Source organism: Epinephelus moara, chromosome 19 (assembly GCF_006386435.1).
Source record: "Epinephelus moara isolate mb chromosome 19, YSFRI_EMoa_1.0, whole genome shotgun sequence".
NCBI classification, from domain to species: Eukaryota; Metazoa; Chordata; class Actinopteri; order Perciformes; family Serranidae; genus Epinephelus; species Epinephelus moara.
Genome location: NC_065524.1, coordinates 8,577,414 through 8,605,307, shown reverse-complemented (window position 1 = coordinate 8,605,307; position 27,894 = coordinate 8,577,414). Strand labels below are relative to the sequence as shown.

General features: G+C 40.1%; 1 protein-coding gene across 1 annotated transcript in view; it reads left to right on the top strand.

The window, feature by feature from the left end:
* slc24a3 (solute carrier family 24 member 3) overlaps positions 1–27,894 on the top strand; it is a 142,809-nt gene that overhangs the window by 86,223 nt on the left and 28,692 nt on the right. The window contains exon 3 of the mRNA XM_050071806.1: positions 23,288–23,385. Within this exon, the coding sequence (XP_049927763.1) occupies positions 23,288–23,385 (98 nt within the window). The remainder of the gene's footprint in view (positions 1–23,287; positions 23,386–27,894) is intronic.

The window sequence follows — 27,894 nt, the reverse complement described above, 5'->3', positions numbered from 1 at the left end:
CTTTTGTCTGTAGAGACAATCTGTCACACTTAATTGGTCCCAGCATCCTCAAACAAGATGATGATAAAGTCCCAATGCCCTCAAATTAGATGATTGTAAACGCTTGTCATTGTGCTAAAATTGGTAAATGCAGTGCCATATCAAACTACAAACATTATGAATCATAACTAAACAAGTTTCATCCATAAAATTTGATCAGGTTTTGTATCTTGTCCTCTTTTGTGTCGGGATCGGCTGCAGACTGACTGTTTTTACATGGATTAGTGTATTGTGGTTTTACTATGGCACTCAAAGTGTCCACAAATAAAGGACAAAAGGTCTAAGTTAAGCAGAATGAAGTATTTGTTTTTATTGTGTTACAATCTTTAGCTTCTGAACAGGAGGGAATTCTTACTCATTTTCTTCCCAACCTCCTAACTTGTGTTTTAATGCCAAACTAATCTGTAAACTGAGTGTAAAAGTCATGTGGAATCTCAGAGCTTGTAGCACTTTAAATCCTTAGTTATGGCTTCATATTTCATTCATTCCTTCATTCATCTTCTAACTGCTTCATCCTCTTGAGGGTCGCGGGGGGGCTGGAGCCTATCCCAGCTGACATCGGGCGAGAGGCAGGGTACACCCTGGACAGGTCGCCAGACTATCGCAGGGCTGACACATAGAGACAGACAACCATTCACGCCTATGGACAATTTAGAGTTATCAATTAACCTAGTCCCCAATCTGCATGTCTTTGGACTGTGGGAGGAAGCTGGAGTGCCCGGAGAGAACCCACGCGGACACGGGGAGAACATGCAAACTCCGCACAGAGTTATAGTAGTATTATGGTAAGATAATTTCATGATGATTAAAATAAGAGCACATTCAGTGTTTTAGGATTATGAAAGGCGAGATCAGCACCATTTCTAGCTATACCTTAAAAATACAAACTACAGAATTATTTAGTGAATCAGTATACTGATGTGTGCGTGTATGGATATGAGCACAATGTGTTCCTTTCCTTCTGGAAGTATGTAGTAGATTTTTACAGATGAATACTGTCCAAAACACATTAATTCAGCAGCAGAAGGAAAAACATGAAAAGGCTCATCTTTATTCTCTTTGTCTTCTCCTCGTCTTTGTTTCTTCTGACTGCCTCACAACCTTTTTTTTCCTTTACAAGCACCTCCGCAAATGTGTTTGTAATTAAGCAGCAGGCTCACAGTCACATGCTGTCCGACGCCCATTACACCGGCGCAGGGTACTGTAAATGAGAACTATTCAGTCCACATACAGATTGTCTCACATTACTTCCAATTGTTTTCCATCATTGGTCCTCATGATCATTGTTCTGTACACGGGTAATATATAGCATATTTTGTACATGCTGTATTGTCTTCATTGTGAAGACAATAACACTTATGTAGAGTGCCTGTCACAGCAGTGTTGGTTTAAAGCAGCTGTGCGGAACATTACTACTAACCCTTTACGTACTTTTCGTTGATTATAGTACCCCCTTTGGTCGAAGTGGTATGACACCCACAGCCTGGTGTTGTAAAATCTCGACTGCAGCCGGCAATCACCGCATGCATTTGTTTTGGAGAGCGAGAGGAAATCATAAATGTTCTGGTGTAGCTCTGAATTTCTTATAAACTGAGGACAACTGCCTGCTGTATATTCGTGTTCATGGTCACAGTCACAGATAATTTTGTGGCGTTTGTTGTAACATTACTAGACAAAAGCGGTTCACATCAGCTAACGTTATATTTAGCTTGCTTATAACTTCCATGTCGTCATATATTGAAGTGAAACAACGTCTAACAAGTTGCGGTATATTCTCTAAATAAAAACAAAAATTACATACCTGTCGATTAGGAAAAGGGCCAACTCGGGATCAGTTTTAAAACCTTTCAAATCTCTCAGCTCTCTCCACTTGGTGAATGCCCGACCGAGGTTTACACGCGTTTGGGCTCGAGCCCTATCACTGTCCCGTTTAGCCTTCTTCTGTTCTTCTGTTCTTTTTCTTTTAGATGGTGCTCCTTCTTTATCCGCCATGACATCGAAAGTACAACCAAGTCCTTATAGATACATCTGGTAAAACTGTTATGTGTTCAGCAATGCACGTTGCGTACCGCTTACTCGAAGAACACTCTCTGTAAACACGGCTCTTCTTCTTCTCTCAATTTATTGGCAGATCGCAAACAACTTCCAGGTGCATACCACCACCTACTGTACAAGAGTGTGCAACATCATGTCATTTAGCCTGTTTCTTAAATCCTACTCGTAAACATGGCTCCTACTTCCGCTGTGTCCGACCCGACCGAGGCTATGCTAAATAGCCATATAGAGAAAAGCTTTTTCTGTCGCTGTTGGGTTCAAATAAATATGCAGATCTTCAAGGGGCGGGTGATACGAACTAGGGGCAGTTTTATAAATGGTAAAAAGTTCCGCACAGCTGCTTTAAAGAGGTCATCAGAATCAACTTTAATGTCCTACCATGTCAGTGTCTATTCCACTACTTTGGGAATAAAAATATAAGGCATAAGAACCCTGAAAGCGACGGTGATACCAACACAACATAACAAAATATACTGGATATATACGGTCTCCATCATCCACAGATGACACGCTGGAGAAACATTATATTGATTTTACTATGCTGTACAATATGAGTCCCAGGTCAGCGTGGGTCATAATCTGATTTCTTGCTGCCCACGTTTGCTGCCTCACTGATTAAATGCCAGTATTACCATGTAACCTTTAGCTGGGAGGTAGCACACACACACAAACACACACACACACACACACACACACACACACACACGACCAACAACTTTCCAGTGTGTAGTTTCCTCCATCTGCAACAAAAGTAGCTCTTGCTGTCATTCATTTCCCTCAGAGGGATACAGGCCTCCATACACACATACATTTACTCCCTCCATCCCTCTTTCTATCTTCTCTCTCTCGCTGTCTCTGTCTCTCACGTTCTCACATGATTGCTTGTTGAGCTACAGGTGACCCTGCCTTCCTGTGAGTTAAACCTCCCCTATGCCCCCCCCCTGACAGCACAAGTCAAAAATAGATGCATTTTATGAATATAACGTCTCCCTGGGGGATAAAACAAGCTCCGCAGAGACACAGACGCAGTCCTGGAGCTTTTTTGACGCAGACTGTACAGAGAGAGAGAACCAACTGGTCAGAGCTCGTTAAAAGCCTTGGGGTGGGGTCACTTTGTGGAGAGGACAGTGGTTGATCGGGAATGTGTCCCATCAGGGGGAATGTGTCAGAGTCATGTCTTGATCTGATATCTGCTGGGTTTTACTGAGAAAAGATGCAAAGAAGGAACATACATAGACCAAAAGCCAGTTGGAGATGGTAATTTGTGGTGTTTTGTTCACCTGCTGTCTTTTTACCTTTTGAAATGAACTGTGGGAAAATAATTTAAAAACTATTCTAATTTGGGTCTTGTTGTAGTAGTTGTTCTTACTGTTTCTCTCGTAATCATCAAGTTAATTACTGAAAGAGAGGCTCAATTGTGAAAGAAGAGTAAAGAGGTTTGGCAGTGTACAGTTAAATTATTATCATTGTCTATTGTAAACCTATATTCATTAAAATACTAGTATGTAGTAGTATACCAGCACTGATACCAGCTGTAGCCTCCTACCTACTGCAAGATTTTAGCAATCTTATTAGTTTAGTGTAGCTACACTCTGTGCAACATGGATAAAGTTGGGTATGACATCAAGTTTGATGTATGCAGACTGTACGAGGACAGCGCCCACTGAATCACAGGCTACAGCGTACGATGCAATCGCTTCCCATACTGAGTGTGCAAGGATGTTGCACAGGATATTACTTCTCCAACTGGGAAGCACATCATAGAGGGTCACATTATTAAACAACCTAAAGTTTTGTGGGCACTATACTGCAGTGTGTCTGTGTGTGTGTGTTTGCCAGCCGCTAGGTTACTCATCTGGCAGCTGCAAGTCCACTGCTATTTCCTCCCATGCGTCGTCCTTCTTTAAGCAGTCATGGTAGGAGCTGGAGGACACATCATACACACAAGGCTTCTGCTGCCACAACTTCACAAGGTTTTCCTCTTTGATGGAATCCCACACATTTCTGTTAGCATGTTTTGCCTTCATGGCAAGCTGCTATCCATCTGTTTGTTTGTGTTTAATGCCAATGTGTCATTTCATGTTGCGTTGTAGTCGTCACACAGTGAGATGGTCATCCCAAATTTCTGACACTGTCAGAATTTTATCCCAGGCTGTCTTTGATCACAAGACCGTGGCAATGTCTATCCTTGAACCTCTCTCACTATGTCTTTCATGTTGGTCATCTTTCGTTTGGGACAGCCCAAAATTGCATGGTGTATAGCCATAGACTGTATAGCGGTCTTAATTAATCTTAATTCCTTGAACCCCTTGAGTTTTTGGCCTCTTGAGTCAGTCACAAGATGTAAACACAACTTTGATATATTGTCATCTTGTAAATGTATGACTAATGTGATAGCAAGCAGTCACCTGTTCACTTAACTATTCACCTGGTATTGTACGCTTTTGCAAACCACAGATATGTTACATTTGCATGTTATTATGTAGCGCTGTGGTTAACTTGAAATTAGGTTCAGGCACAAAAAAACTCTTGGTTATGGTTTAGAATAGATCATGTTTCTTCACTTTAAATACCCAGTTTGAGGGGCACAATCCAGGCAGGAAAAACAGTGATGTCTCTTTTTTTTAAAAAAAAAAAAGGAAAAAAAAGCACCTTTTGGAAAAACAGCAAAGACTTGCAAAGTGTTGTTTGTTGGTCTCAAACTGTGGTCTGCAGCTTGGCAGGTGTCTGGCCTAGGTGACACACCATTCCAGGGTCCGACATTAACGGTTGCCCGAATGCCCGGGGCAGGTAAAAACAGCCGGCGGGCCAGCAGACCCTGCGCAGACATGCCCGATCGGGCAAGCAGCACCGACTCGGATTTTTATTTTTATTTTTTTCTAATCACAGGGCAGGAATTATACCACGGCCAAACAGCCAGTGCCATAATCCCCCTCCTACCCATATGGCCAGTGTAGCATGTCCTGTTTTTTTTTAACATTAACATGACAATCGGCAAGGCTACGGCTAACAAGTTAATGTACTGACACTCCTCGGACAGACACACACACATACCGGACAGCCTCTCAGTCCTTAGCCGCTAACGTTAGCTCATGTACAACACAGGTACCACACAGAAACTTTTACAAAGGGTCATAATGTGCTTCTAGTGACTGTCAAATCGCCAGCGAAAGTTGTTTACACTGCCTGCTCTCATGGGACAAAGATCCTCTGAGAAGAAAGATGGTTCACTTTGCTGCAGGGTTCACCAAAATGTTTTTTTTGTTTTTTTTCTTTTAATAAATTGAACACACATTAAAGAACATACAAGATCCTGTAGAGAATTAATACATATAATACAATACAATAAACATTGTCAAATTAAATGAAGGAAGAGGATTTTTTTAAAGTCCAATAAAATATTGGGGATTTATGTAAAAATATACATAGAGACATATAAATAATTATATAATTAAAGATATGTAGGCTATGTTACTCCTGTCAGTGACCCTGACCACTGGCATTGGCAAAAGAACTGGAGTTGGTCCGCGGACGCTGCACTGTGGCTGCCCACTGCTCCCAGTGTATACAGTAGGATGGGTCAAATGCAGAGGTCAAATTTCGTTTCAATGTATGTAATGTGCTGAGAAAGGACAATAAAGAATCTTCTTCTAATAATAATTTCTTAATAATTTCAAAGACTTAAAAAATAAGGGACATGAATCAAAACAACAAGAAACGAGATATATCCAGAGTCATGCACACCCAGTTTTAATAAACTCAGTGCTGTTTTTCAACACATATATTGTTTTATCTTCATTCAATGTAGTTAGCACATATTGTTATTGTGCCATTGGTTTTGGCCTTGGTGCCCCACATTTTGGCCGTGATGCCCCAATAAATTTGTATTTATCAAAGGCCAAAGTGGCCTTGCCCTAAAAATATCTTAACTCCAGGCCTGTAATCGTGTATTTCCTCTCCTGTTTCTGTCCTCGGAGGGGCCAGTTGCAGTGTGCTGCTTTTTTATGTGCTGCTGCCTCCATTGGCTGAGCGTCTCTGCTGACGTAAGATATAAGTCATGAGCAAAAATATGCACCACACAGCCAGAAAAAGAACCTCTTAGGCAGGGCAAGTAAGAATTTAGATGGGGCAAGTAGACTTGAGAAGTACTTGCCCGGCAGGGCAAGTAGGAAAAAACCTTAACGTCGGACCCTGCATTCAGTCCTCTTCACCTCCAGATCAAAACGTCTGTTCATATTCTGTCATTTTTCATGTTAATGTGATATGTATGAAACATGCAAATAAACATGTCAGTGGTCAGCATAAACATATAATGGCTACATTTTCTTATTTTAACTGGGCTGCTATACACATTTAGGACACATAGAGCAACATAAGCATTCAATTGAATTTGTTTTTTGGCTACCTGATGGTTTTAAGTCCAATACTCACTTTCCCTGAAGCTCTGCTTTGGTCTCTTCCAACAAGGGTCATACTTGGCTGTTTAGTTGTTAAATGCTCTGCTTTGTTTACCAGCTGGCTGCTAAGATTTTGTTGTCTGCCATTATACAGTGGGTTTATCAGAGCTTTTTCACTGGAAACAGCTGCCTGCTGTGTGAAGAATAAAGTTGATGAGAGCAGAGAATGAACCAAAACAGTAAAGTTGTGGGCTATAGAAGCAAAACAGTGAGCTGAAAGATAGGGGTGTGCCATATCATATTGTTCACAATAATAGCAGTATAACTTTTTAATATTATATGACAAATTCTTATCATGATACCAGCAATATTTCGACTTGTTGACATATTGATGCCATACTGTTACCCACGGCAACAACAAGCATGGCTGAAAGCACATTATTGCAGACTCTGCTGTGATTCCAAAAAGAGGAGCAGCTTCAGTAGTGTGGAATAAACTGTGTCCTCCTGAATGTTTTATGAACAGCCCCGGACTGTTCAGACTCTTTTAGTGACTTACCGCTCAGAGGGAACTCATTCAGCGGCTCCTCTGGCAGCAGCACAGCGTCTCTCCCTCTCTTCTCTTGCCATGCGCACATGGGAGTCGGTGTCGTCAAGTGATTTTGTCATAAACCTTTGGTAATGTAAATCTACGTGATGCTTGCGGCTCGAAAAAACAAAAACAAAAAGAAAACATATATGTGAATGTGTAATTGTTATGGTAGCATAGCCTGTCACAGGTTACAGCGAGGAGAAATAGCAGAGCATAAAGGTCCAGGTGGAAAAAAACAACTCAATCATTTAGGATTTTGCGAAAAGAGAAGGAAATCACCTTTTGATTTATATATATATATATATATATATATATATATATATATATTCTAGGGTACATTTTTGTATTTGGAGCTGTTTTGTGTAGTTTGTGGTAGATTTTATTTTGTTGAACCATTAATATTGTATACAGAATCTAAATCTCACACTGACTCGTGTTGTTGTTTACAAACTAAAATGAGAGATCATCTTTGTTTACTTTTTTTTACTGAATATCTGAAGCCAGCTGTTAGGTTGACATGTAAAACTACATCACTTATTTTGTTGTGATTCTATGTTCTTAAATAAATAATAAATATTTTTTTTTACTAATTTGTCACATTGTCAAGAATATCATTATTGCAAAAATACCCTAAAATATTACGATATTATTTTAGGGCCATATCACCCACCCCTACTGAAAGATACTAAATCACAAATACTGTCTAAATGCTAAAATGAAACTCGGCTTTTGTCATTTTGCTATACTTTGTGCAAGCTGTTGTCTGTACTGAGAATTGGTTGTTAGTGCAAAAACACCACTCAATGATAGCAAGTGGACTGTGTTTTCCCAGTTGTTAAACTTAATCCAAGCGCCATAACAAAGAACAGAAATTAGTTTTTCCAAACTAACAAGTAGGGCAGTGCTAAGGTTAGTTGCCCAGCTACTGGAGCTCCGTGAGCGCCTCCCTCACTGAGCCACCTCTGGTGCTAATTGTGGCCTGAGGCTGTAGACACTTAAAGGGACAGTTTATAGAGGAGCAGAGCGAAGGGCAGCTCAACCTGGACAGTCAATCTCATCTCCTTTTCTCCTCCTCCTCCTGTCTTTTTCCCTTTTTATTTTTGTTTTTCCTTTTAAAGTAATTTCGGTCGATTCCTTTTTATTTTACATTTTGCACATTGCTGCAGACATTTAGAGCCATAATAAAGACATGTTTATTTGTACACACGGATGTTAGCAGGCAATTTACAAGAAAATGTTGTAAAGAAAGTAGACCTCTCTTCCCCCTTGTTTTCTCTAATTTCTACACTTTTTTCCTGCTGACGAATGTCCGATGTGTTAGGTAATACCACCCACTTACTTGTAAGCACTTGTGGCAGAAAATAAATGCAACCACATGCTGCTGTTTGTGTGTGTGTGTGTGTTTGTGTGCGTGTGTGTGTGTGTGTGTGTAGTTGCATGGTTTCTTATACGCTAAACTGTTAACCACTAGCAGGCGTAAGGCCACAGGGTCGAGCATTTTAAACTTACATCATATTTCTCCCTTGTAACCGCTGTGTCCGTGCACATGGTATGCTGACTTAAGCTGCTCAGTTGAGAGAATAAATACACGAGGCAAAGACAGTTTGCATTAAACACTGAACCTAAATGACACTTTCAGGATGGCACTTTGTCAGGGTCTAAGTCTTAATGCTGTGCTTACCTCCCAATAAACTGCCATCTTTAGGAAAAGAACAGCTGCCACAACACTGGCATGCTGTGTGTGTGTGTGTGTGTGTGTGTGAGAGAGAGAGAGAGAGAGAGAGAGAGAGAGAGAGAGAGAGAGAGAGAGAGAGAGAGAGAGAGGGAGAGAGAGGAAGGGAGGCTCACAAATACTGTCAAATATACTTTATCAGTAGGTAGTACAGGAAGTATGGATGATATGTATGAGACTAATGATCTAAAAAATAATTCAGCTCAGCATGATTTTCATGGACCCAACATTTGCTGCATATTAATGTGATATTGTTTAATGGTTTGGGGTAGATGCTCTCCAAAAGAATGTTTCAAGACTGTCAAATGACCAATGTAATAACTGGCTGTCTGCAACCCTAGCCGTTGTTACAATTTAATTAATTTTTTTCAAATTAAATTAAATTCTCTTAATGGAGACATGACGTTGACAAGAAGATCAAGGAGCAGCCTCATTCTGAAATTTTTCACATCGACTAAATATTCAGCCATGATACTAAAAATCTTTTAGATAACACTAAGCTACACTCTCTGTACTCCACCACAACAAAATCTTCCTGGCACTCCACTCTCACTGTTCCCAACCTTGTTTTTACTGCAACAAGTCACCTCTCGTGAGATTTCAGAGCGAGACTTCTCCTTGACCAAGACTTGGTTAGACACAGTGACAAACAAACCGGATCAAGCAAAGAGTAAAGAGAAATGTTTCATTTCTCTGTAGAGTCCTTGTCATAATGTTGTAGGACAATTTTAATAACTATCTGAGCCTCTCAGTAGCAAAACAAGCACTTTTAATGAACATAAATTGTTATTAACATTAGCCACGTAGACACAAAACATGGTAAAATGTGATGAAGGCTGAAAAATACAAAGGCTTCCCTTTAACAGAGAAGAGTATTTGCCCAAAAAACAGACAAACAATCAAAGATGAAAAAAATCAACCATATAGATAGAATTTGATTTTATAAAAAAGAATTTCATTGAAATAATTATAATTGGTTCTGAAGGCTGAATTGAGAAAGTAGATCGGAAGATTTGTCTGATTTTATTCATTTTCACTCATATTTATATTATTCTGTATTTTTGTACATATTTATTGTCATATGTATATATTTAAACATATTTCAGTTTGTAATATTAAAAAAGAGGAGAAAAAGAAAAAATATATTATGATGTTGCATGTCAGCAGTGAGGCTAGCCGTATACATTTCTGCAGATTTGTCAGATCATTAACAGTGCTACCATTAGGGCTGTAAATAGTTAGTTTCATCAAGACGTGATAGAATTTCATTCTTGACAATGATCTGAAATTTCCTAATATCACAAAAAAATCTGCCACAGTGCAATTTCAATTTAGCTGCCACCCCTTTCTATTTTGCTTTCGGCATTAAATGATAAAAAACATAAATAATTTAACCCCAAAAATACGAGTTCATAATGCTTTTTGGAGATACATGGATTTCACATGACAGCAGAGGCTGTTGTTTGTTTCTGACAGCGCTCTCTCTCTACACACTGCATGTATGTATATGTGTGTGAATGTCTCCATCACCACAGACGCTAACCATGCTTTGTCATAGACGGAGGAAAAGCCATCTGTCATCTGCATAAAGCTGCGTCTTTTCTGCAGCTCTTAAAACACAGCGGCCTCCTCAGATCCCTTTAATGATGTATAGGATTTGGAGGATTCTCTCTCTCTCTCTCTCTCTTTCTGTGTGTCTCTGTCTCTATTGGAGCTGCAGAGCCCTTATGTAATACTTGTGGCATTACGTAAGTGTTGGGGGTGGCAGCGGCCTTGGGGGGGGGGTCAACTGTTGTTCCTCTGCCCCTGGAGTAACGAGCCGTCCGTCTCCACTCGGGTCAATCCACATTGATCTCGTACAGCTTGGGGATTTGACAACTGACCATGTGTGTGTGTGTGTGTGTGTGTGTGTGGCTGAAGCTTTGCCTCATATTTGTATCGTTCTCGGAAACAGCCAAAATTGCTGCAGGGATTCTGCAAGCTAAAAGTCTTTTCATCATACTCGGTGTGAGTACATGTGCAGATTGGAAAGAAGCATAACATATTAAAGGACTGGTTCACCCAAATTACCAAAAAAAAGTAATGCAGATACTTTTGGTTTTATCTGCTCAGGCACTACTCACTGAAACTTGTTACCACCAAAGAAATTGTCCTTGCTGACAAGTTCAACCAAACTATGTGCATGGTTGCATACCACCTGAGTTAAGCTAGGTAATGTATTTTTCATATTTTGGGTCAAGCAGCCTGGATTGACCTCTCCTGGGCTGGAAACTGAACTGTCAAGCTCATGAACTGGCCAACAGAACTGGTGTTTGGATACAAATATGCAACTATTTCTTCGCTTCTGTAACCTTCAAAGACAAACATTTCAAAATCTCCAAAACCTCTATGTCATAGAATAACCCAAGCTATAAGGACCCATACAATTGTCAGAGGTCAATCGGAGGTAAAAACTTTTGAGGGAATAAAGTGCACAAAGATCTACACACGCCACAGAAACACACACACACACACACACGTGTCAGCCATAAGTAGAACAAGAAGAGGATTGGGTTAGATAGTGTGATTAACCCCGCTCTTCCATTCACACATTCAATTAGATGGTCTTAAGCTTTCACACATCCCTGCAGCACTGAGGTATTTAACAGCCTGTGAGCTCGGTTAAGGAAAGTGATTTGAGAAAGGATTGAACGTCAGGGACTGCTCATGTCTAAAGAGACAAACGTGACTTCCTATAAATGCTAATGTTGCCTCATGTCTCCCGGATGTGTAAATAAGAAATTGCTTGTTAACACAGTGGCCATATTAACTTTAAAACCTGAAGATACAGCATGTCAGTGTTGTGTTTACAGATTATCGTATTGCCCCGCAGTGGTTACGAGGGAACTTTTTGCTTTGTTTTAGTGCGACAAATTATTTTCCAAAAACCACCAATGTTCTGACTGGTTAGTGTGTGTAGAGATAGTGCTTGTGCTGTGTATTGGCTCAGACTGCCTGCTCTACCTGCTGAGCTATTGGATGCCCCATCCCAGTCTTTGCCATGCTTTTTTATCCTCTTGTCTCTGTACGTTTATGCAGTCATGCAGCCTGAGGATGAGTGCAAATGTTTTGCTCAAGTTGAAACATCATGTCCTGCAGATGTATCTTCATCTCAGTTCATGGCACATGGATCAAATTTGCACCTGTTTACTTCCACTCACACAACAAGAATAGGTCAAAAAAAGTGTTTGGCTGGACCATGTATGAAACACTAGATGGCTTTTAGTTTGAAACAGGAAGTGGTGGCATTCACTCAGTTATATGTATGGGTTCAACTACGTGTTAAAATGAAGTACAATACAGTTAGACACTGTCATACAGCAGAAGGGACCTGCTTCTCTGGAGCTGTACCCACTGATCATTTAACACAACCCTACACTCTTCAGCTCCAGTTGGTGATGTACATCTCCCTTGACTGGCGTTGGCTGCACAGCCATTGGCCAGTATCAGAGCCAAGTTCCATCGTTAACAATAGAGTGCCCTCGGAGTTAATCCTAAAACCTGGAAATGAGTTAGCATTTTCGCTCTCCTTGTTCCCTCGTTTTTAGGTCAATGGGTTTTTTGAATGGGTTTTTGGTTAGATGCTTGAAAAAAGGTCTGTGGTGAACTACAGCATAGTTAACATGAAATGCCTCAGTAAGTACTTATTTTTAAATACAAAATAAATACAAAAATATGGGTTATGGTATCGGTTATTGGCCATGAGAAGCAGGTAATTATCAATTATCAGTATCAGTTAAAAAAATCCATATCAGTGCATTCCTACTATAAAGCCTCTTTAAGTCAAGGGGAGCTCTAGATTCATAATTATCTGTAGGTTCATTATGAGCAGTGACCCCTTTCACACTGTCACATTGTTCTCACATTGTCATTTGATTCATTGTTACTAAGGAAACATCAGTCACAGCTGATTTAAGTGTTTTTTGTGACACTTTCAGCCTTTATCAGAGACAGTGTAAAGATAACAGGGAATAAGGAGAGAGAGAAAGAGAGAGAGAGAGAGAGAGAGACTCCCGCCGGACACAATGTGAAAAATGTCTCTGTAGCTTAGGAACTCCCGCCGGACACAATGTGAAAAATGTCTCTGTAGCTTAGGACACTGACCATGAACTAAGTTCATATGCAGCTGCACTACCTCTAAAATCTGCCTCTGAAAGCACCTTTTGTGTCCCATGTGTTCTGTCCTCTCTTCACTACACAAATGCACCAAGGCGTTTAGGGTTAGGGCTAAACACACACTTAACAGTTCATTTAACAGTTTATTTTGGAGTTGCCCAGCAGCAGAATGGAAACCACTTATAATAACTAAAGCTGTAAATGCCAGTGGCTGAAGGTGTGGTGGGACATCCTATTCTTCTCTCTCATTTAATAATATAGTAACAAAATGTATTTCTATAGCTCAAAAGGTTATAAAATTGCATTAAACAGATTCAAAGGCTGCAAACACTTTAACTGATAGAAATAAAAAACAATAAAAGCAAGACAACTAGATTTTACTGTAAAGCAATGTTATAAAGATAAATTGAAAGGAGTGCATTTGGGAGGATTTTTATGCTTCTGAGTGAATCCAGATATTGTCCAAATATTCAGCTGAAGCCACCAAGGACCCAACTGCCTTAATGCAGACGAACAACAGTCCCATCCCCTCTGACTTTTGTCCTATACTGTATGAAGCCGTTCAGAGAGGCCGCAGACTGCACTTAAACCAACAAAATACCAGATAACTCAGATTATACATGTTCAGAAACAGCTTTAATGCAGCAGCTACTGTAAATCATATTGATTTTATTCTTTCTCTAAATCCGGATTATGCAACGCTTTTGTTTCACTTACGATTTGACATCCATTTTTTCACGGGATATTTAACAAGATTAATGCAGTATGAGAGGGTGATGTCAGAGTGGACCAACCACCAGCTACCATATGACTTTGTTTAATCCTAAATCATGATGGATACTCGTATATGACTGATTGTGCTTAGCATGAGGAAGAAGCATTTTGACATTTATGTTTTAAGCAGGGGCTTTTATCCAGAGTGGCAGAGGGCAACATAAATCCTCTTTGACATACAGAAACACGATATGTAGTCTAACTGAAACCACAGAAAGGTCAGCAGTCAAATAAAGTTTAAAAATCACATGCTTAGGTAGAATTTGGGAAATACCAATTACTTATATTAATTTACTTTTTAAAATAACTTAGTAAACATAGCACTCTTTTTCTGCAAGTTATTGCTTTTATTCCTATTCATGTATTTTCTATAAAGAAAGGGTTGTGTAGAAAGCATAACAAAGTAAGACAAAGTTCTCAAATGTTAAGTGAACACAAGCAGGTGCACAAGAACTTTGCCTAAGTTGTATTAGATTTGATACTGCTTTGTTTAAAGACCAAGTAAAGTAAAGTATGAATCTGAATATGCTTTTGATTCCTTTGTGTTTTGAATTGATAGTATTGTCTGTTTTTCGTAACATTTGTTGGTGTTATCTGTCTTTTACAGAGGCCCAAGAGGCAGGCTATTTTTGCCATGTCATTTTTCTATAGATACATAATTTGAATTGTCCATGTGGATAGTATAATGCATAATGCCTTTGCATCAAGAGCACAGTAGGCAGAACATTGGCAGAGAGAGAAATAAAAATGTAAGTTACAGGTCCTTACTGAAGAGGTGCAAAAGCATTACTTAAAACTTCAGGAAGGAATTTATACATGACACAGAGATGTAGTATTGTTGTCTGTCATTGTTGTTGCTGTTTTCAGATACACCCTCATGCGTAAATGCACACGGCATCTCTGTTAATGGCAACACACAGCAGCAGTGGTTAGCAGCTCGGCTCTGCTCTGTTCTCTGCTGGGCTGACATGACTATGTTCACTTCTCACTCACTCTCTGCGTAGACTGTGTATGTGCACACATGGATGCACAGTTCCATTATGTTTTACAGTGGAAATTTGTAGTTAGTCAACTAAGAGGATAAAATCTTTTGTTTATGCTGCATTTGGCTGAACTTTTAATGCCCTTTGTAGTGTGCACTAAGCGCTTTGTTCGGCACAGCTTTTTACTCTCAAAACAGCCTAATTAAGCAGACAACATGTGTAGGAGATAATATCTCATACGTAGGAGATATTATCCCATAACAAGGAGATAATATCTTGTACGCAGGTGGGAAAATCTCATGAGCAGGAGATATTATTCTGTACATAGAAGATAATGTCTTGGATGCAGGAGATAATATCTCGTACATGGGAGATATCCTGTATGTAAAAGATAAACTTTGGTTTTGGCCAGCATTGTACATAGGAAATAATATGTTGTACAGAGGTGAGAATATCTCATATGCAGGTGATATCATCCTGTACATAGGAGATATTATTCCGTATGTAGGAGATAAACTTTTGGCCACAAAAAATGTTTTCACCTTGTCTGTAAGCTTCTGTAGCTTTTGTAATAAAAAGATATTAGTAACTACTTAATACTGAATGTGTTTGCTAGCATGTGTATTTCAATAGTAGATATTTTGTAGTATGTTGCCTGTCCTTCCCTCAGGAGGCATCTTAAGTGCCAGGTTGAGGAAAAGAAAGCACAGCATTGTCTCACACACACTTATACACACACTTACAGAGACACACACACCTCTGGCAGAGTCTGCCTGTGTTCATGCCTGCATCGGCCAGGTTCAGTGAGCCTCTAATCTGTGAATTGAAAATACAAAGACTCCTCATAGACGCTCCAAAAGAACCAGTCATGCCAACAGACCGACACTATTGTTGTGGTTATTTTGGGGCTGTGGAACTGGCTAAAGCGATGTCTCATCAGTATGTATAGAGGGCTGTGTGTGCTTGTGTGTATGTGTGGTGTGAGTGTGCATTTGAAATTGTATAATTGTTACTGTGTGTATGAAAATGCATACAATATGTGCCAGATGTGAGACGATACAGAAACTGAACTTAATTGTTAATTGTCTTCCGTGCGTGTTGACAGTGTGCTGTGACTCTCTGTTTTTGTCCATGTTTGTGTTGTGTGTGTGTGTGTGTGTGTGTGTGTGTGTGTTGCACTACTCTTGGCACAGGCTGTCCTTGCTGTTAAGGTTCTGTGGGAAACACATTCCGCTGCTGGCAATGGCCCCGGCAAAGAAACTGAAGTTGTTCATTTTTAAAGTAGACTGAACATCTGAGGAGTTCAGCTGATGTTCTTATACTACACAGGTTTAGTTGGGGCAGAATTTTAAGTGGTCTAAAAATAAAGGGAGGAAATGTGGAAATGTTTGACTTTCGTAAAAATTTGTGGCGCAAAATGCTCTTGATTTAGATTGAATTTGTTTTGTGAGGAAATGTATGAGGAAATGGAAATATATACAGATGTCCACTGAAAATGATTCACTGTTGCTGATTACTGTGGTAGAGGAGATGATTTAGAGTGGTGAACATGTATTACTAAGTATTTGCTTCACTGGAGTAGAGCAGTGCATTTTACAGACTTCCAGCTCCAGTATTTACAGTTCTTGAATTTATTAGCTGATCTTTTTGTTGTATAATTTAACTGCTGTTTCCTTGGATGCAGCCAGCAAGAAAGGCATGCAACTGCATTTCAGGAACATGTGTATTGGAATTCTTAGATAAGCTCAGTAGCACTGGGTTAGGGGAAAATACCGACATAGCAAAGAATCTCGATGTTTTGTGCGGCGATATATCGATACACAGATGCCAAGTATTGATCATTTATTATATACATTGTTAATTTTTGCAAATATACATTTTTATACAACTTTTGGCACTAGAATAATAAAATCAATTGCTTTTTCAGTCCACTAGATGGTGCGTGCTGATGTTTTGTTTTTGTTTTTTTTTCTGGTGAGTAGGGTTGTCACGATACTAATATTTCAAACTCGATGTCGATACCCAGGAAAATATTCAATACTCGATACCATTTTCGATACAGCAGCAAAAAATTAAGAGGCATGTCATGTTTTAAATAAAGATCAGAACAGTAACATCAGTGATAACAACAAAAAATTCCCCCAAAATAAATAACAACCAGAAACGAGATCTGTCCATACAAATGTATTTATCTACAGCCCTGTTTATTTTCTGTGCTTCTGGTGAATTGGCACCATATTTTCGTTGCTGATCAAATAGAGTTGGTAGTTTAGGCTCAGGATGCTCCTGTTTCTACCTCACTATGTGATCAGAGAACCAGGGGTTACGGGAGAAACCAAACGTTTTTTCAGCTTCAATCTGTGACTTTACAGTTAACATAACTTTTCAGACACACATAATTGTGTTGTCCTGTTAAACTAACATTGTCTATTAATGTTACAGACCGGCATGACTGATAAAGTTTTCTGCTTAGCTCCCACATTAACGTTAGAAGTTATATTTTAGTTTGATGCTGGCGACACCAGCTGCTCAGCTGCTAGTGAGGGGAGGGGCTGTACCTGCTGTCTGCAGCGTGCTGTGTTCACTTCACTAAATATTTCCAAAGAGCGCTTTTTCCTTTATCATTTTTGACCAAAACTGGCTGCTCTGATCCTCCTGCAGCCGCGCTGGCCATATTACAGCAACAGAAATGTGTGCGTGCATGCACAGCGACGACAACAAGCCGGGTTGCAGCGAGGGCTCTGTGCCTGCCAGACGCTGCCTGCACAGCGCGTGTCCGTCGGACCCGTCGTGCACACCCGACAGGCGCTGAAGTGGCGTGCACTGTCAGTATCGATACTTTTGTAAATTAGTATTGTATCCGGATACAGCGTTTGAGTATCGATACTTTTCAGAGTATCGATCCTTTTGACAACCCTACTGGTGAGGTGGTATTGACCAATAGAAACACAGAGCAATCTGCTGCTGTGGACAACTGTATGGCAACACCACCCCAGCCTTTTTGATTTTGAAACAGCAGAGGTACCTCAGCCATTAGCATCAAGCTAGCACAGAATGTTATTTCTTCATAATGGTGGATATAAAGGAATGAATTTCACAATTAGTGACGGGGCTTTTACTTACCGCATCTGCACAGGGTACCAGCTTCACTTGAAACTGACCACATTAGAAACAGGCCTTTATTCACTATTCCCTCTGTATTTTTCTACTTTTACTTTTGATACAGTCCTGGTTGCCCTGTTAAGTTAATGCATTGTGCTGCCATTTCAAACTCAACACTTCTTGGATCTGTTAAAAATTAAAAGCCTCTTATCATTTCAGCTGAAAGAACCTCCTTTACTTTCTAAAGAGGCTTTTATAGCGAAACATTTGCAGGAACTTGTTGTGGAGGATTCAGTGACTTGCATAGTTTTCATCTGGTACTTCAAATGTAGCTCCTGACATCTGGTGGCACTTTTTACGTTACTATAATAACATTTCAGCTGGGTCATGAACAGCCACTGTGACTGAAATAATAGTAGTAATAATAAAAAGAGGACAAGAATAATCTGATGACATCAGGCACGTCATGAAAGACGATCAGGGATGATTGGTCGTGCACCAAGGTGTCGTCTGTTTTGTCTGTCGGCCATGTCACAGCAAGATTTTACAACTCCACAGCCGCCTAATCTGACATTGTGACTATCAGAATAGACAAAAATGTCATGTAGTCTGAACCAGGCATTGTAATGTGCACACCTTTTAAATTGCTGGAAAATATTGCGCCATTGACTTAAGACCAGATTTTTGTCTGTCAATGGTGCAATCACTTTCTGCTGCCTTAAAATAGCAATACACCAGCAATTCACCTGGCCACACCTCATTTTAAGACCTACACGCCTATGGGTGCACAGATTGCCACAACAACATGGGCTCTGGCCATAAAAATGACAGCTGCTCCAGTCTGAAACTAACAAGGACAGCTGCATTACGCTGTGCACGCTTTGCAGTGGTTTTAAGATAGAACCCATAAATAAGAAGTAAAGGTCTATTTTAGTAATTCCATTCATTCCTTTGCTGTCTGGTTAAATTTAAACTCTTTTTAGATTTTTTTATTGGCAGCTCCAAATCATGTGAGATTCTGTCTCTTTTGTTACCCTTCCTGCTTCTCTCACTCTCTTCCCCTCTCCTTGCCTCTCTCTGTGCTGCTGTCAGTTCCTATGAGCAGACAGGCCCGTGTTGTGTTTGGGCCACACAGGGCAGGCTGAAGCTGAAGCCGCCTGACTCACAGGCTCTCGGCTGTTGAGAGAGAGAATGTCACTGCACATTGGGTTGCCTTCATGTTACACGAACGTATGCACAAACACACACAGCAAACAAACACACAATGGTAAGGTACACACACAGACTCACAGCACACAGACAGTACACACACACAGCAAGCCAAGCAAATCCCAAATACACACAGTCACACTGGGCTATTTTTAGCCCAGCCACTCGCATGTAGACTCATATGCAACAGGAACTGCACATGATGGCTCTGAATGAATATGTGGCATATTTTGGCATGTTGTGATTTGCCGCTGCTGCCGGACAATGATTGATTCATGGTGTCATCTCTGTTGAGCCAAGATGGAGGGAGAAAGTAGCGTCAAAGTGATATCTCACTCAGGACTGCTTCACACAGAGCATGTGTGGATCATTGGATTCAGACTCTCAGGAGCTTCCACCTTTGGTTCAGGTTTTTATTTTGGCCCGAGCATAGCAGTGCCATGAACCCTCAACCCAAGTAACTCCAAGTAATTGCACCTGTATGCCTTTATATGCAGCTTTGACTCCTCCCTCCAGCAGAGCTGTAATGTGATTCAATAGCACTGAAAACATGAGGATCTGTCCTGGTTACTGAGACAGCACTCACAAGTCTGTGTTTATGTGGCAGCTCAGGCAGAAGGGGCCTAATCTCAAAATCACTTACATTAACAGATTTGTTCTCAAAGGGGAACTTCGGTGTTTTTCAACCTGGATTCTAAGTTCTCATGTTTTTGTGTCTAAGTAATTCATGGTGACTCACTCAACTTTTGAAAGTGGCCCAGTAGTGATGGAGAGCACTGCAGCTGGCAGTGGCAAAACAGGCGGCAATGTAACCACTCAGGGCAGGTGTGCCCCGTCAATTTAGGTTCATCAAAAGTGCTTGTTTTTGCCACTGACAGGCTCAGATTGTTATTATGAGTGTCTTACAACCTGGGTCTTCAGAAGGGGGTCCATGACCTCTAGGGGATCCCCAGAGTAACTGCAGGGGGGGCGCCAAATTATTGTTTAATCGTTTTTGATATATACTTTATTTATTTATTTATTTTTCCTTCAAAAAATTAAAATGTGACTAGAAATACACATTAACACAAACCCAACATATTTTGTCTTTTGCAGCAATTTATCTTTGTGAAAGTAGAGTTTCCACCTTCACCGAACTGAAAAGCAATTACAGGTCAAGACTGCAACCTGAGGCTGATATGGCTCTCTGCATGACAACCTCCTCCCGCCCAGTTTAATATGCTGTGCGACTTAATACAATATATGTAGTAGAGGATCCCTACTCCATCTCTCTCTCAGCTAAGGTGTCCTTGGTCTGAAAAACATTGAAGTCCCCTGTCTTACAACATTCTGGAAAAGACCCAATAGAGAAATGAAAGTATTTTTCCATACCTTTTGCTTGTTCCTGTCCATTTTGTCTCCAAGTCTCACTTAAGAAGAAGTCTCCTTCTGAAATCTTGCAGACTTTTTCCCACTGTCAGAATCGCCTAATTATTCAGCCATGACACTAAAAATCTTTAAGGTAAGAGTAAGATGTGCTTTCTGTTCAACCCAACAAAAGCTTTTACTGGCACCCCTCTTTCCAACTCTCTCTCACATTTCCACAATTTTCTTCCTGCAACAAGTCACCTCTCATGAGCTCTAAGCCTTTGGCAAAAGCAAGCACTTTTAATGGACAGACAGTTACACTGAGCTATTGCCCCGAATGATGAGCCTACATTGCAGCCTGGTTCACCTCTGCAGACTGCAGCACCCTCTCTCCATACTGGACCAACTTCAACAATTGTTGTTCCCACAAGTCGCTTAAGACCTTTTTTCTGTTTCCACTGTGAAAAGTTGTGGGTGGTACCAGTGGAACCATTCCTTACTGTTCCCATTTTTGGTCAATAGAGGACGGTCATTCTGCTCAGGGCTGAGTTGTGGCTGGTTTTGAGGCTTATGTAACCTCTGCTCATACCGTGGACAGTTTAACATATATTAGCTAACCATAACTATAAAATGAGATGATGTTTTGCTGCGTCTTGCAGCTTGACTTGAGTGAAAAATAACTTAATTCACCGAGCCAACTGCCGGTAACTTTTATGGCTGAACGTTTACTTGTGATGATACTCAATGTGTGAGTTGACGACGTGAATCCATGAACACAACTTATATTTCAATGTGACAACTTTGACCATTCCATTTGTTTTTATTGTCTCTCTTGGGTGACATACACTTTTACGAACGAGCCTATCTTCAAGCGTTTAAAAATATATATTAATTTTGACCATAATGTGTGAACTGTATATATTTTAATCCTCATTTGGAGAAAAAAAAAAGCGTCGTTCCTGTGGACTACGGCAACACTAAACCCATGAGCTTGCCTGAGAAGGACTACATGCACAAAGCTGCTATTTTTAAATATCCAGTGGAGAGACACTCTCACTCCAGCCTGTTGTATTTTGTTCTGGAAATGTCGGCATGCAGCCTTGTTCTGTTGACGATAAACAAGGTGCAGACTTCCATCTGCGTCACTGGTGATGAGGGAATACTGGAGTGCTGGACGGAGCAGTGAGTGACAACAACCCCACCTACATTTAAGAGTACTGCTTGCAGTGGAAAAGCTGAACAGACCTAGGGTCTAGGTACCATGTCTGAAGGGTTACTTTTGGCTCCAGGTAAAAACATACAGGCATTCCCTTTTAAGTGGCACATGCAGGTGCTTTATGAGAGCTCCCATTTACCAGCTTTTGCCTGTTTAGAAATTTTTTGATTGGTATGGCCAGATTTTAGAAGTGGTCCACACCTGTTGTAGTGGACCAGTTATGTACAGATAGTTTACTTTTACTTTTTTACAGGGGGAAACATTTGTTTGACTTAAGATTTTAAGTTTAAATATGGTACCGAAACCAACTAAAAAATATCTGTTAAATATTAAAGTAAAACTAATACCTGAGGTTCCACAGCAAGATTTTTTTGTCTAGATTTTATGGGTATTTCAGCACAACCACTGCTGCTGACTCCTAAATGTGTTGTGGTTTTGTCTGCTGATTTCAGACAGCAGAATTTGAAGCTCTGCAGACTGAGTGAATGACACCACAAACAGAGAACATATAGCATATGTAGCAATTGAATATGCTAATGTTGACGTAATTGTAGCATAGCATCCCAGACTTGAACTAACAATGAGACAAATAATTTTAAGGTCTTAAAAATATTTATACATATGATGATTCTAACCGTCTGTTACTTGACATATTGTGGCACATTCTTAGCCCAGTTGCCAGAAGAAAAAAAATGTTGAAAGTGATGTGTTATATTAGCTGATGTGGTCATCTGGAGGTGGAGAAGATGGTGGATGGTGTGATCACTGCACTTCCAGCGGCTTAGCCACCAAAACACAGGTGTTTTTATAGCCAATGATAGTGCCACGAAAACAATTGTTTTTTAAGATATTTTTTAGCCTTTAATTGATAGGACAGATGAGCGTGAAGGGGGGAGAGAGAGGGGGAGTGACATGCAGCAAAGGGCCACAGGCTGGAGTCGAACCCGGGCCGCTGCGGCAACAGCCTTGTACATGGGGCGCCTGTTCTACCACTAAGCCAGTGACGCCCCAAAAATAATTGTTTTTTACTGAGATGTAGACTAGCTTCCCCAGCCGTGAATGTGCCACCAAAATGATGTTATTTAAGCCCAGACATGATCTTTTCCTTACCCTAGCCAAGTGGTTTTAGTACCCCAACCAAATGTAACGTTGCCATGGTTACTGGCGATCGGGGTGCTTTTTGTTTTGCATGTACGTACGTCAATATGACATACTAACTAATGACCAAAATAAGAAGCCACAGAAAATAAAAGTTATTTTTAAAATGGATAATAGACAGAAGATGGGAGTATTGTGGTACATTAGCTTCTCATTTAACTGTCTTTTCTTTCCTGTGGGATTTTTATTAATAATTGGCATTCAGAGAGTTTGAAAAATTGCTAACACAGAAGCACTTCCTGAAAAAGATGAAACAGATAAAAACATGAAAAGACATTTGTCCTTGTGTTTATCCTTGGATTTTAATTATTGGATTTATTTATGTTCATTGTAGTGCCACTACTTTTTACATGTTTTATTGGACATTATACAGATTTATTTTATGTTAATTTTTCTGTTTGTTTTGCTGATGAGACATTCCACACGAGTCCCTCAGGATATCTTCCTCCCTCACCTGCAGCTGACAGTTAATTTTTTGTATTTTGTATCCTTACAGTGTTTCAGCATATGTGTATTTTTTCTCTGCAGCAATCCATGAGTTCCCCAGAGATTACTTCACCAACCAGGAGCGTGTTGATGGAGCAGTGGGCCTGCACGTCCTCTGTGTGAGTGTTACCTGCAGCACTGTATACACACACTTAGAAAAGGGTGCCAGTGCTTAATAGAGCTGCTGCATTTCAAGTAGCTCCTGTTTTCTTCATTCGTGTTTAAATCAATTATAACATTGGACATTAGAAAAGGCCGCTGTGAAGGAAATCACAAAGCTGCTATTACAAAGCAAAAGCTCTTGAATAAAACACAGTTCAAAAGATGCCAAATTTTGAATTCTGATTAGTGATGATTTTTCCTGCCAGGACTTCACTGGTGTTGAGACATGTCTTTCAGGCATTTGATGCAGCAAATCAGTGTGCAGGTTGCTTTTTTGCCAAGAAATCTGTGTAGTAGATCCCGAAAAACCAGTTATATGCCTAAATATAGTTATCAAAAGGCATTAAAAAGAGGTTTTAATTCACAAAACTTAACCTTTTCAGCTAAATTTAGTCCAGATGTAACAGACAGGTAGAAATCTTTCTGTTCAGTGCTGTTATCAGCTCCTCCAACAACATACCAAGACTTTGGGGAGAAAAATGAAAAGAAAAAGCCATAAACCTTTGCTACATGAAATAAATGTACTTCCTAAATCTACATTAGTATTGATAAATTAACATGTGCTATACTACTTTCTCATTGTTATATCATATGCCATATAATATTGATTATCATTTGCAGTCTGCTTTTTTACACCATTTTAGTTCTTTTTGTTTGCACTCATCTTACTTCTATTGTACTTCTATTGTACTTTGGTTTTTTTGTTTTTTATTTTTTGCTGTTGGGTTGCTTTGACTTTCTTTTTTCAACAAAAACATTTTCATTCACAGGAACACTTTTTTTTTTCTTTTTGTTATCACTGTTATGTTACCATTAATGAAACATAATAGTTCAAATTAAAGCCTACCAGTAAAGGAATTATGTCCTTTGCACTGGGAGGCTTTTCATGTTGAACATCTGGAGGTGTTGAGTTTGTTGATGGTAACGTAACAGCGATTTAAAAAAAAAAAAACGTCAAAGAAGAAGCATTTGTTATTGATTAGTGAGCGAGAACAGGATTTCTTTTAAAAAGAAGAATTTAAGAGCAGCAGTGGTGAGTACGACAAGTAAACACAGAGTTTTAAGTTTATACTAACAGCAAACATCATCGACAGCAACTGAAACCTGGAGCAAATCAGAAAACAATGTGACTGCTCACTAAAAGATGAAAAAAATATACAATTATGTATAAAACTGGAGAAATTAGAAATAAGGGCCTGTGTCTAATACTGTACTTACTAATACTAACACACATGCACATGCCACACACAGAGGAGCCACCCACTGAGCCGGCTGCCAGTGTGGTGTAATGCGGAAGTGTTTGGCAGATGTTGAGCAGAGGCTTATGTGTTATGCGAGGACACTCTGACTAACTGTCTAAAGATTCAGACACCAAAACTGCAGCTTTACATGCTGAAGTTACATCATTTCCTAAAATTACATTCATCTCTGGCCTGCTCTGTTTGCCTATGAATACTATATTCATGTCAACATAAGTTTCGTAACCAACAAGCATTTACTGAAGCAATTCTGAAGCAGTCATCTGTCTCAAATATGTTAACTGTCAATGCGCAAATATCGTACAGGATGGCAGAGAACAAAGTCTGTATTAGAGATTGGCCTCTTACTTATATTCCCTGGTGTGTTTTTACAGAAAAAATATCCCCAGCCAACATTTGTATGTGGGCCCATGTGGGTAGTAAATGGACTGAAAAATGGGCCCTATATGGGATTGTACATGGGCTGTCACCACAATGTGTGCCCAACTGCTGTGATGTAACTGTGATGGCCACTCCAAATTGGTCTATTGGTCCCATACCAATTGCCCAGATGGGTGAGTTTACCCAAGTGGGCCCCAAATAAGATGCCTGTTTTGGGCCCATACCCACTTGGCACCCAGGTAGCCCCAGCATAACCCATGTGGGACCCACTTGGTTAATCCCACAGATGTAGGTGGTTGGCCTGGGGCCAATATGGGACCCATGGACAATCCCATGTAGGGCCCATTTTTCAGCCCATTTACTACCCATATGGGCCCCACATACTCATGTGTCTAGGTTACTCTGTTAACCCATATGACAAGCAGTTAAAAGATTCTGTAGGAACTCTTCCTTGGGTTAGAAGAAATATGTAAAATGAGTGAACTAATCCTTTGCAAATTTAGGCATGTTTGTCAGCTGACATGCCCAGTGCATGAGCTAGAATAACCAAATCACCACAAATGCATTGGGTTTTATATAGTCAAGTTGCTGCTGTAATTGAGTCACTATTTGAATTTTGGGTTGAATTTAAAGTTTACGGATAGTTGCTTGTCCAGCACTGAAGTGTTGCTTCTAGTGTAGCAAACATGTGGAGTCTTTGCCAGTTGTTGATGTAGCCAGTGTGTAGATGGATTTATTCAACAATCATTCTTTAACAAGAATTAAAAACCACTCTGTCTGCTGTTGCTCCAAACATTCTTATAGCCCCAGGATACCTTAATCCTTTCACATGAAGTGTCTGTGAGAGTTAGCAGTATGAGGAGGCCTATGTGAGAGAGAAAGTCGTGCCTGAAAGAAATACATCCTTTTAGAGCCGAGATGTCAGTCACGTCAATCGCTGGGGAGCAATGCTTGATTTTCATTCGACTGTTTTCAACATGGCAACCAGGTCATAAACTTTGTCATCATAGAGACTATCTGGCTCTGATTGGTTGTTTTTGTGCACATGCGGTAGTTTCTTGCAAATGCCATTAGTAGCACTTGGAAGAGCCAGTGGATCAAATTTTGGGATTTTTTTTTTCATAGATGATGTATTGTGTACCACTGTCAGGATATAGTGATATTTAGCAAATAGGAAAAAAAAGTTATTTCTTATGTTACCAAATACAGCTTTAATGGCCTTCAGACACACTGGATTTATTACCTTCAGACGGAGCCAGGCTAGCTTCAACTGTTTCCAGTTGTTATGCTAAGCTAAGTTAACTCGCTGCTTGAGGTAGCTTCACAGACATTTGAGAAGTGTCAATCTTCTCATGTACCTCTAGGCATATTGCCCAAAGTATCAAACTTTTTCTTTAGATAGGATAACATGATCATATATCTCTGCCGTCTACTATCTAGGAATGGGAGTGTGGCCCAAAGACATAGCCTCAACTAGCCTTAGGTAGTTAGCAGTCATAAAATAAGTTAGCGTTAGCTAAGTGATGTGAAACTTTTAGGCTCTGATATGACTCTATGTTGGTTTTAAGATAGACATGGTTCTGCTCCACCTCCTTTGTTAACACACACTTGTCTTTATTACTGTGGAAGTACTGATATACCCACAAGCTTTTCTTATGCTAGCTAAATTTGCTACTGTATGTTATCTGAGGCCTTTTTCTATGAGTACTGCAACACACTTTATATGGGGGTCAGTGGGACCTCCATCGCACGTCTTCAACTGGTACAGAACGCAGCTGCACGTCTTTTAACTGGCACAAGAAAGTTTGAGCATATTTCACCGATTTTAGCTTCACTCCACTGGCTACCCATCCATTTTAGAATTTATTTTAAAATTCTTTTATTTGCTTTTAAATCTCTAAATGTTCTTGCCCCAGCGTACCTCTCTGAGCTTCTGCACCCCTACACACACAGCCGATCTCTCAGGTCAGCTGACCAGCTGCTCCTGAGGGTTCCCAAAACTAGGCTAAAGCTCAGAGGGGACTGAGCGTTTTCGGTTGCAGCTCCAAAATTGTGGAATGAAATGCCGCTGCACATTAGACAGGCCTCCTCACTGTCTAAGTTTAAAACTCTTCTTAAAACGCACCTCTTTTCTTTGGCTTTTAACACCACGTAGGTTGTTGATTTTATGTAGTATTTTGTCTTTTTATTATGTTTTATTGTGTTTATTTTACTGTACAGCACTTTGGAAACCTTTGTGTTTATTTAAATTGTGCTTTATAAATAAAATGGATTGGATTGGATTGGATGAGTAAGGTGGATAAACTGCTGCCTCTGGGAGGCAAACTGTTTTTAAGGATCCTTGGCAAACATAAACTGTTTAAAATGTACGGGTGTATTATAGTGCAGAGTCCTGCACGGGTCCAATTTTCAAGATCCGCCCCGCCCCGACCCGGGGATGTACAAAACCGCACCCGAACCGCAAACCCGCGCATCAGGCCAATTAGTACCGCAACCCGGTCCGACCCCTTGAAACACGACCCGCAGCCCGACCCGTAACCCAGATTTAAAGTAATCATTTTGGGTTATATTGGCTGAATATTGAACAGCATATCGCCACAGTTAAGGTGCCAGTAAGTAAACAACGACCTAAATGAAGCAGCTCTCACAATAAAAACCTGACTTCAGCTCCATCATCAACCCTCTGTGTTCTTCTCCCATACGAGTGTAAAAGCACTCGTTTGTTACGTTTAATGCTTTTAAACTTTTAATCTATGTAAAGGAACTTTACATGTGTAATAATAGACTTACTTTCTGTCCAGAGCGACGTTCAGCAGTTACGAGCCGTCACGTGTTTTTAGAATCCAT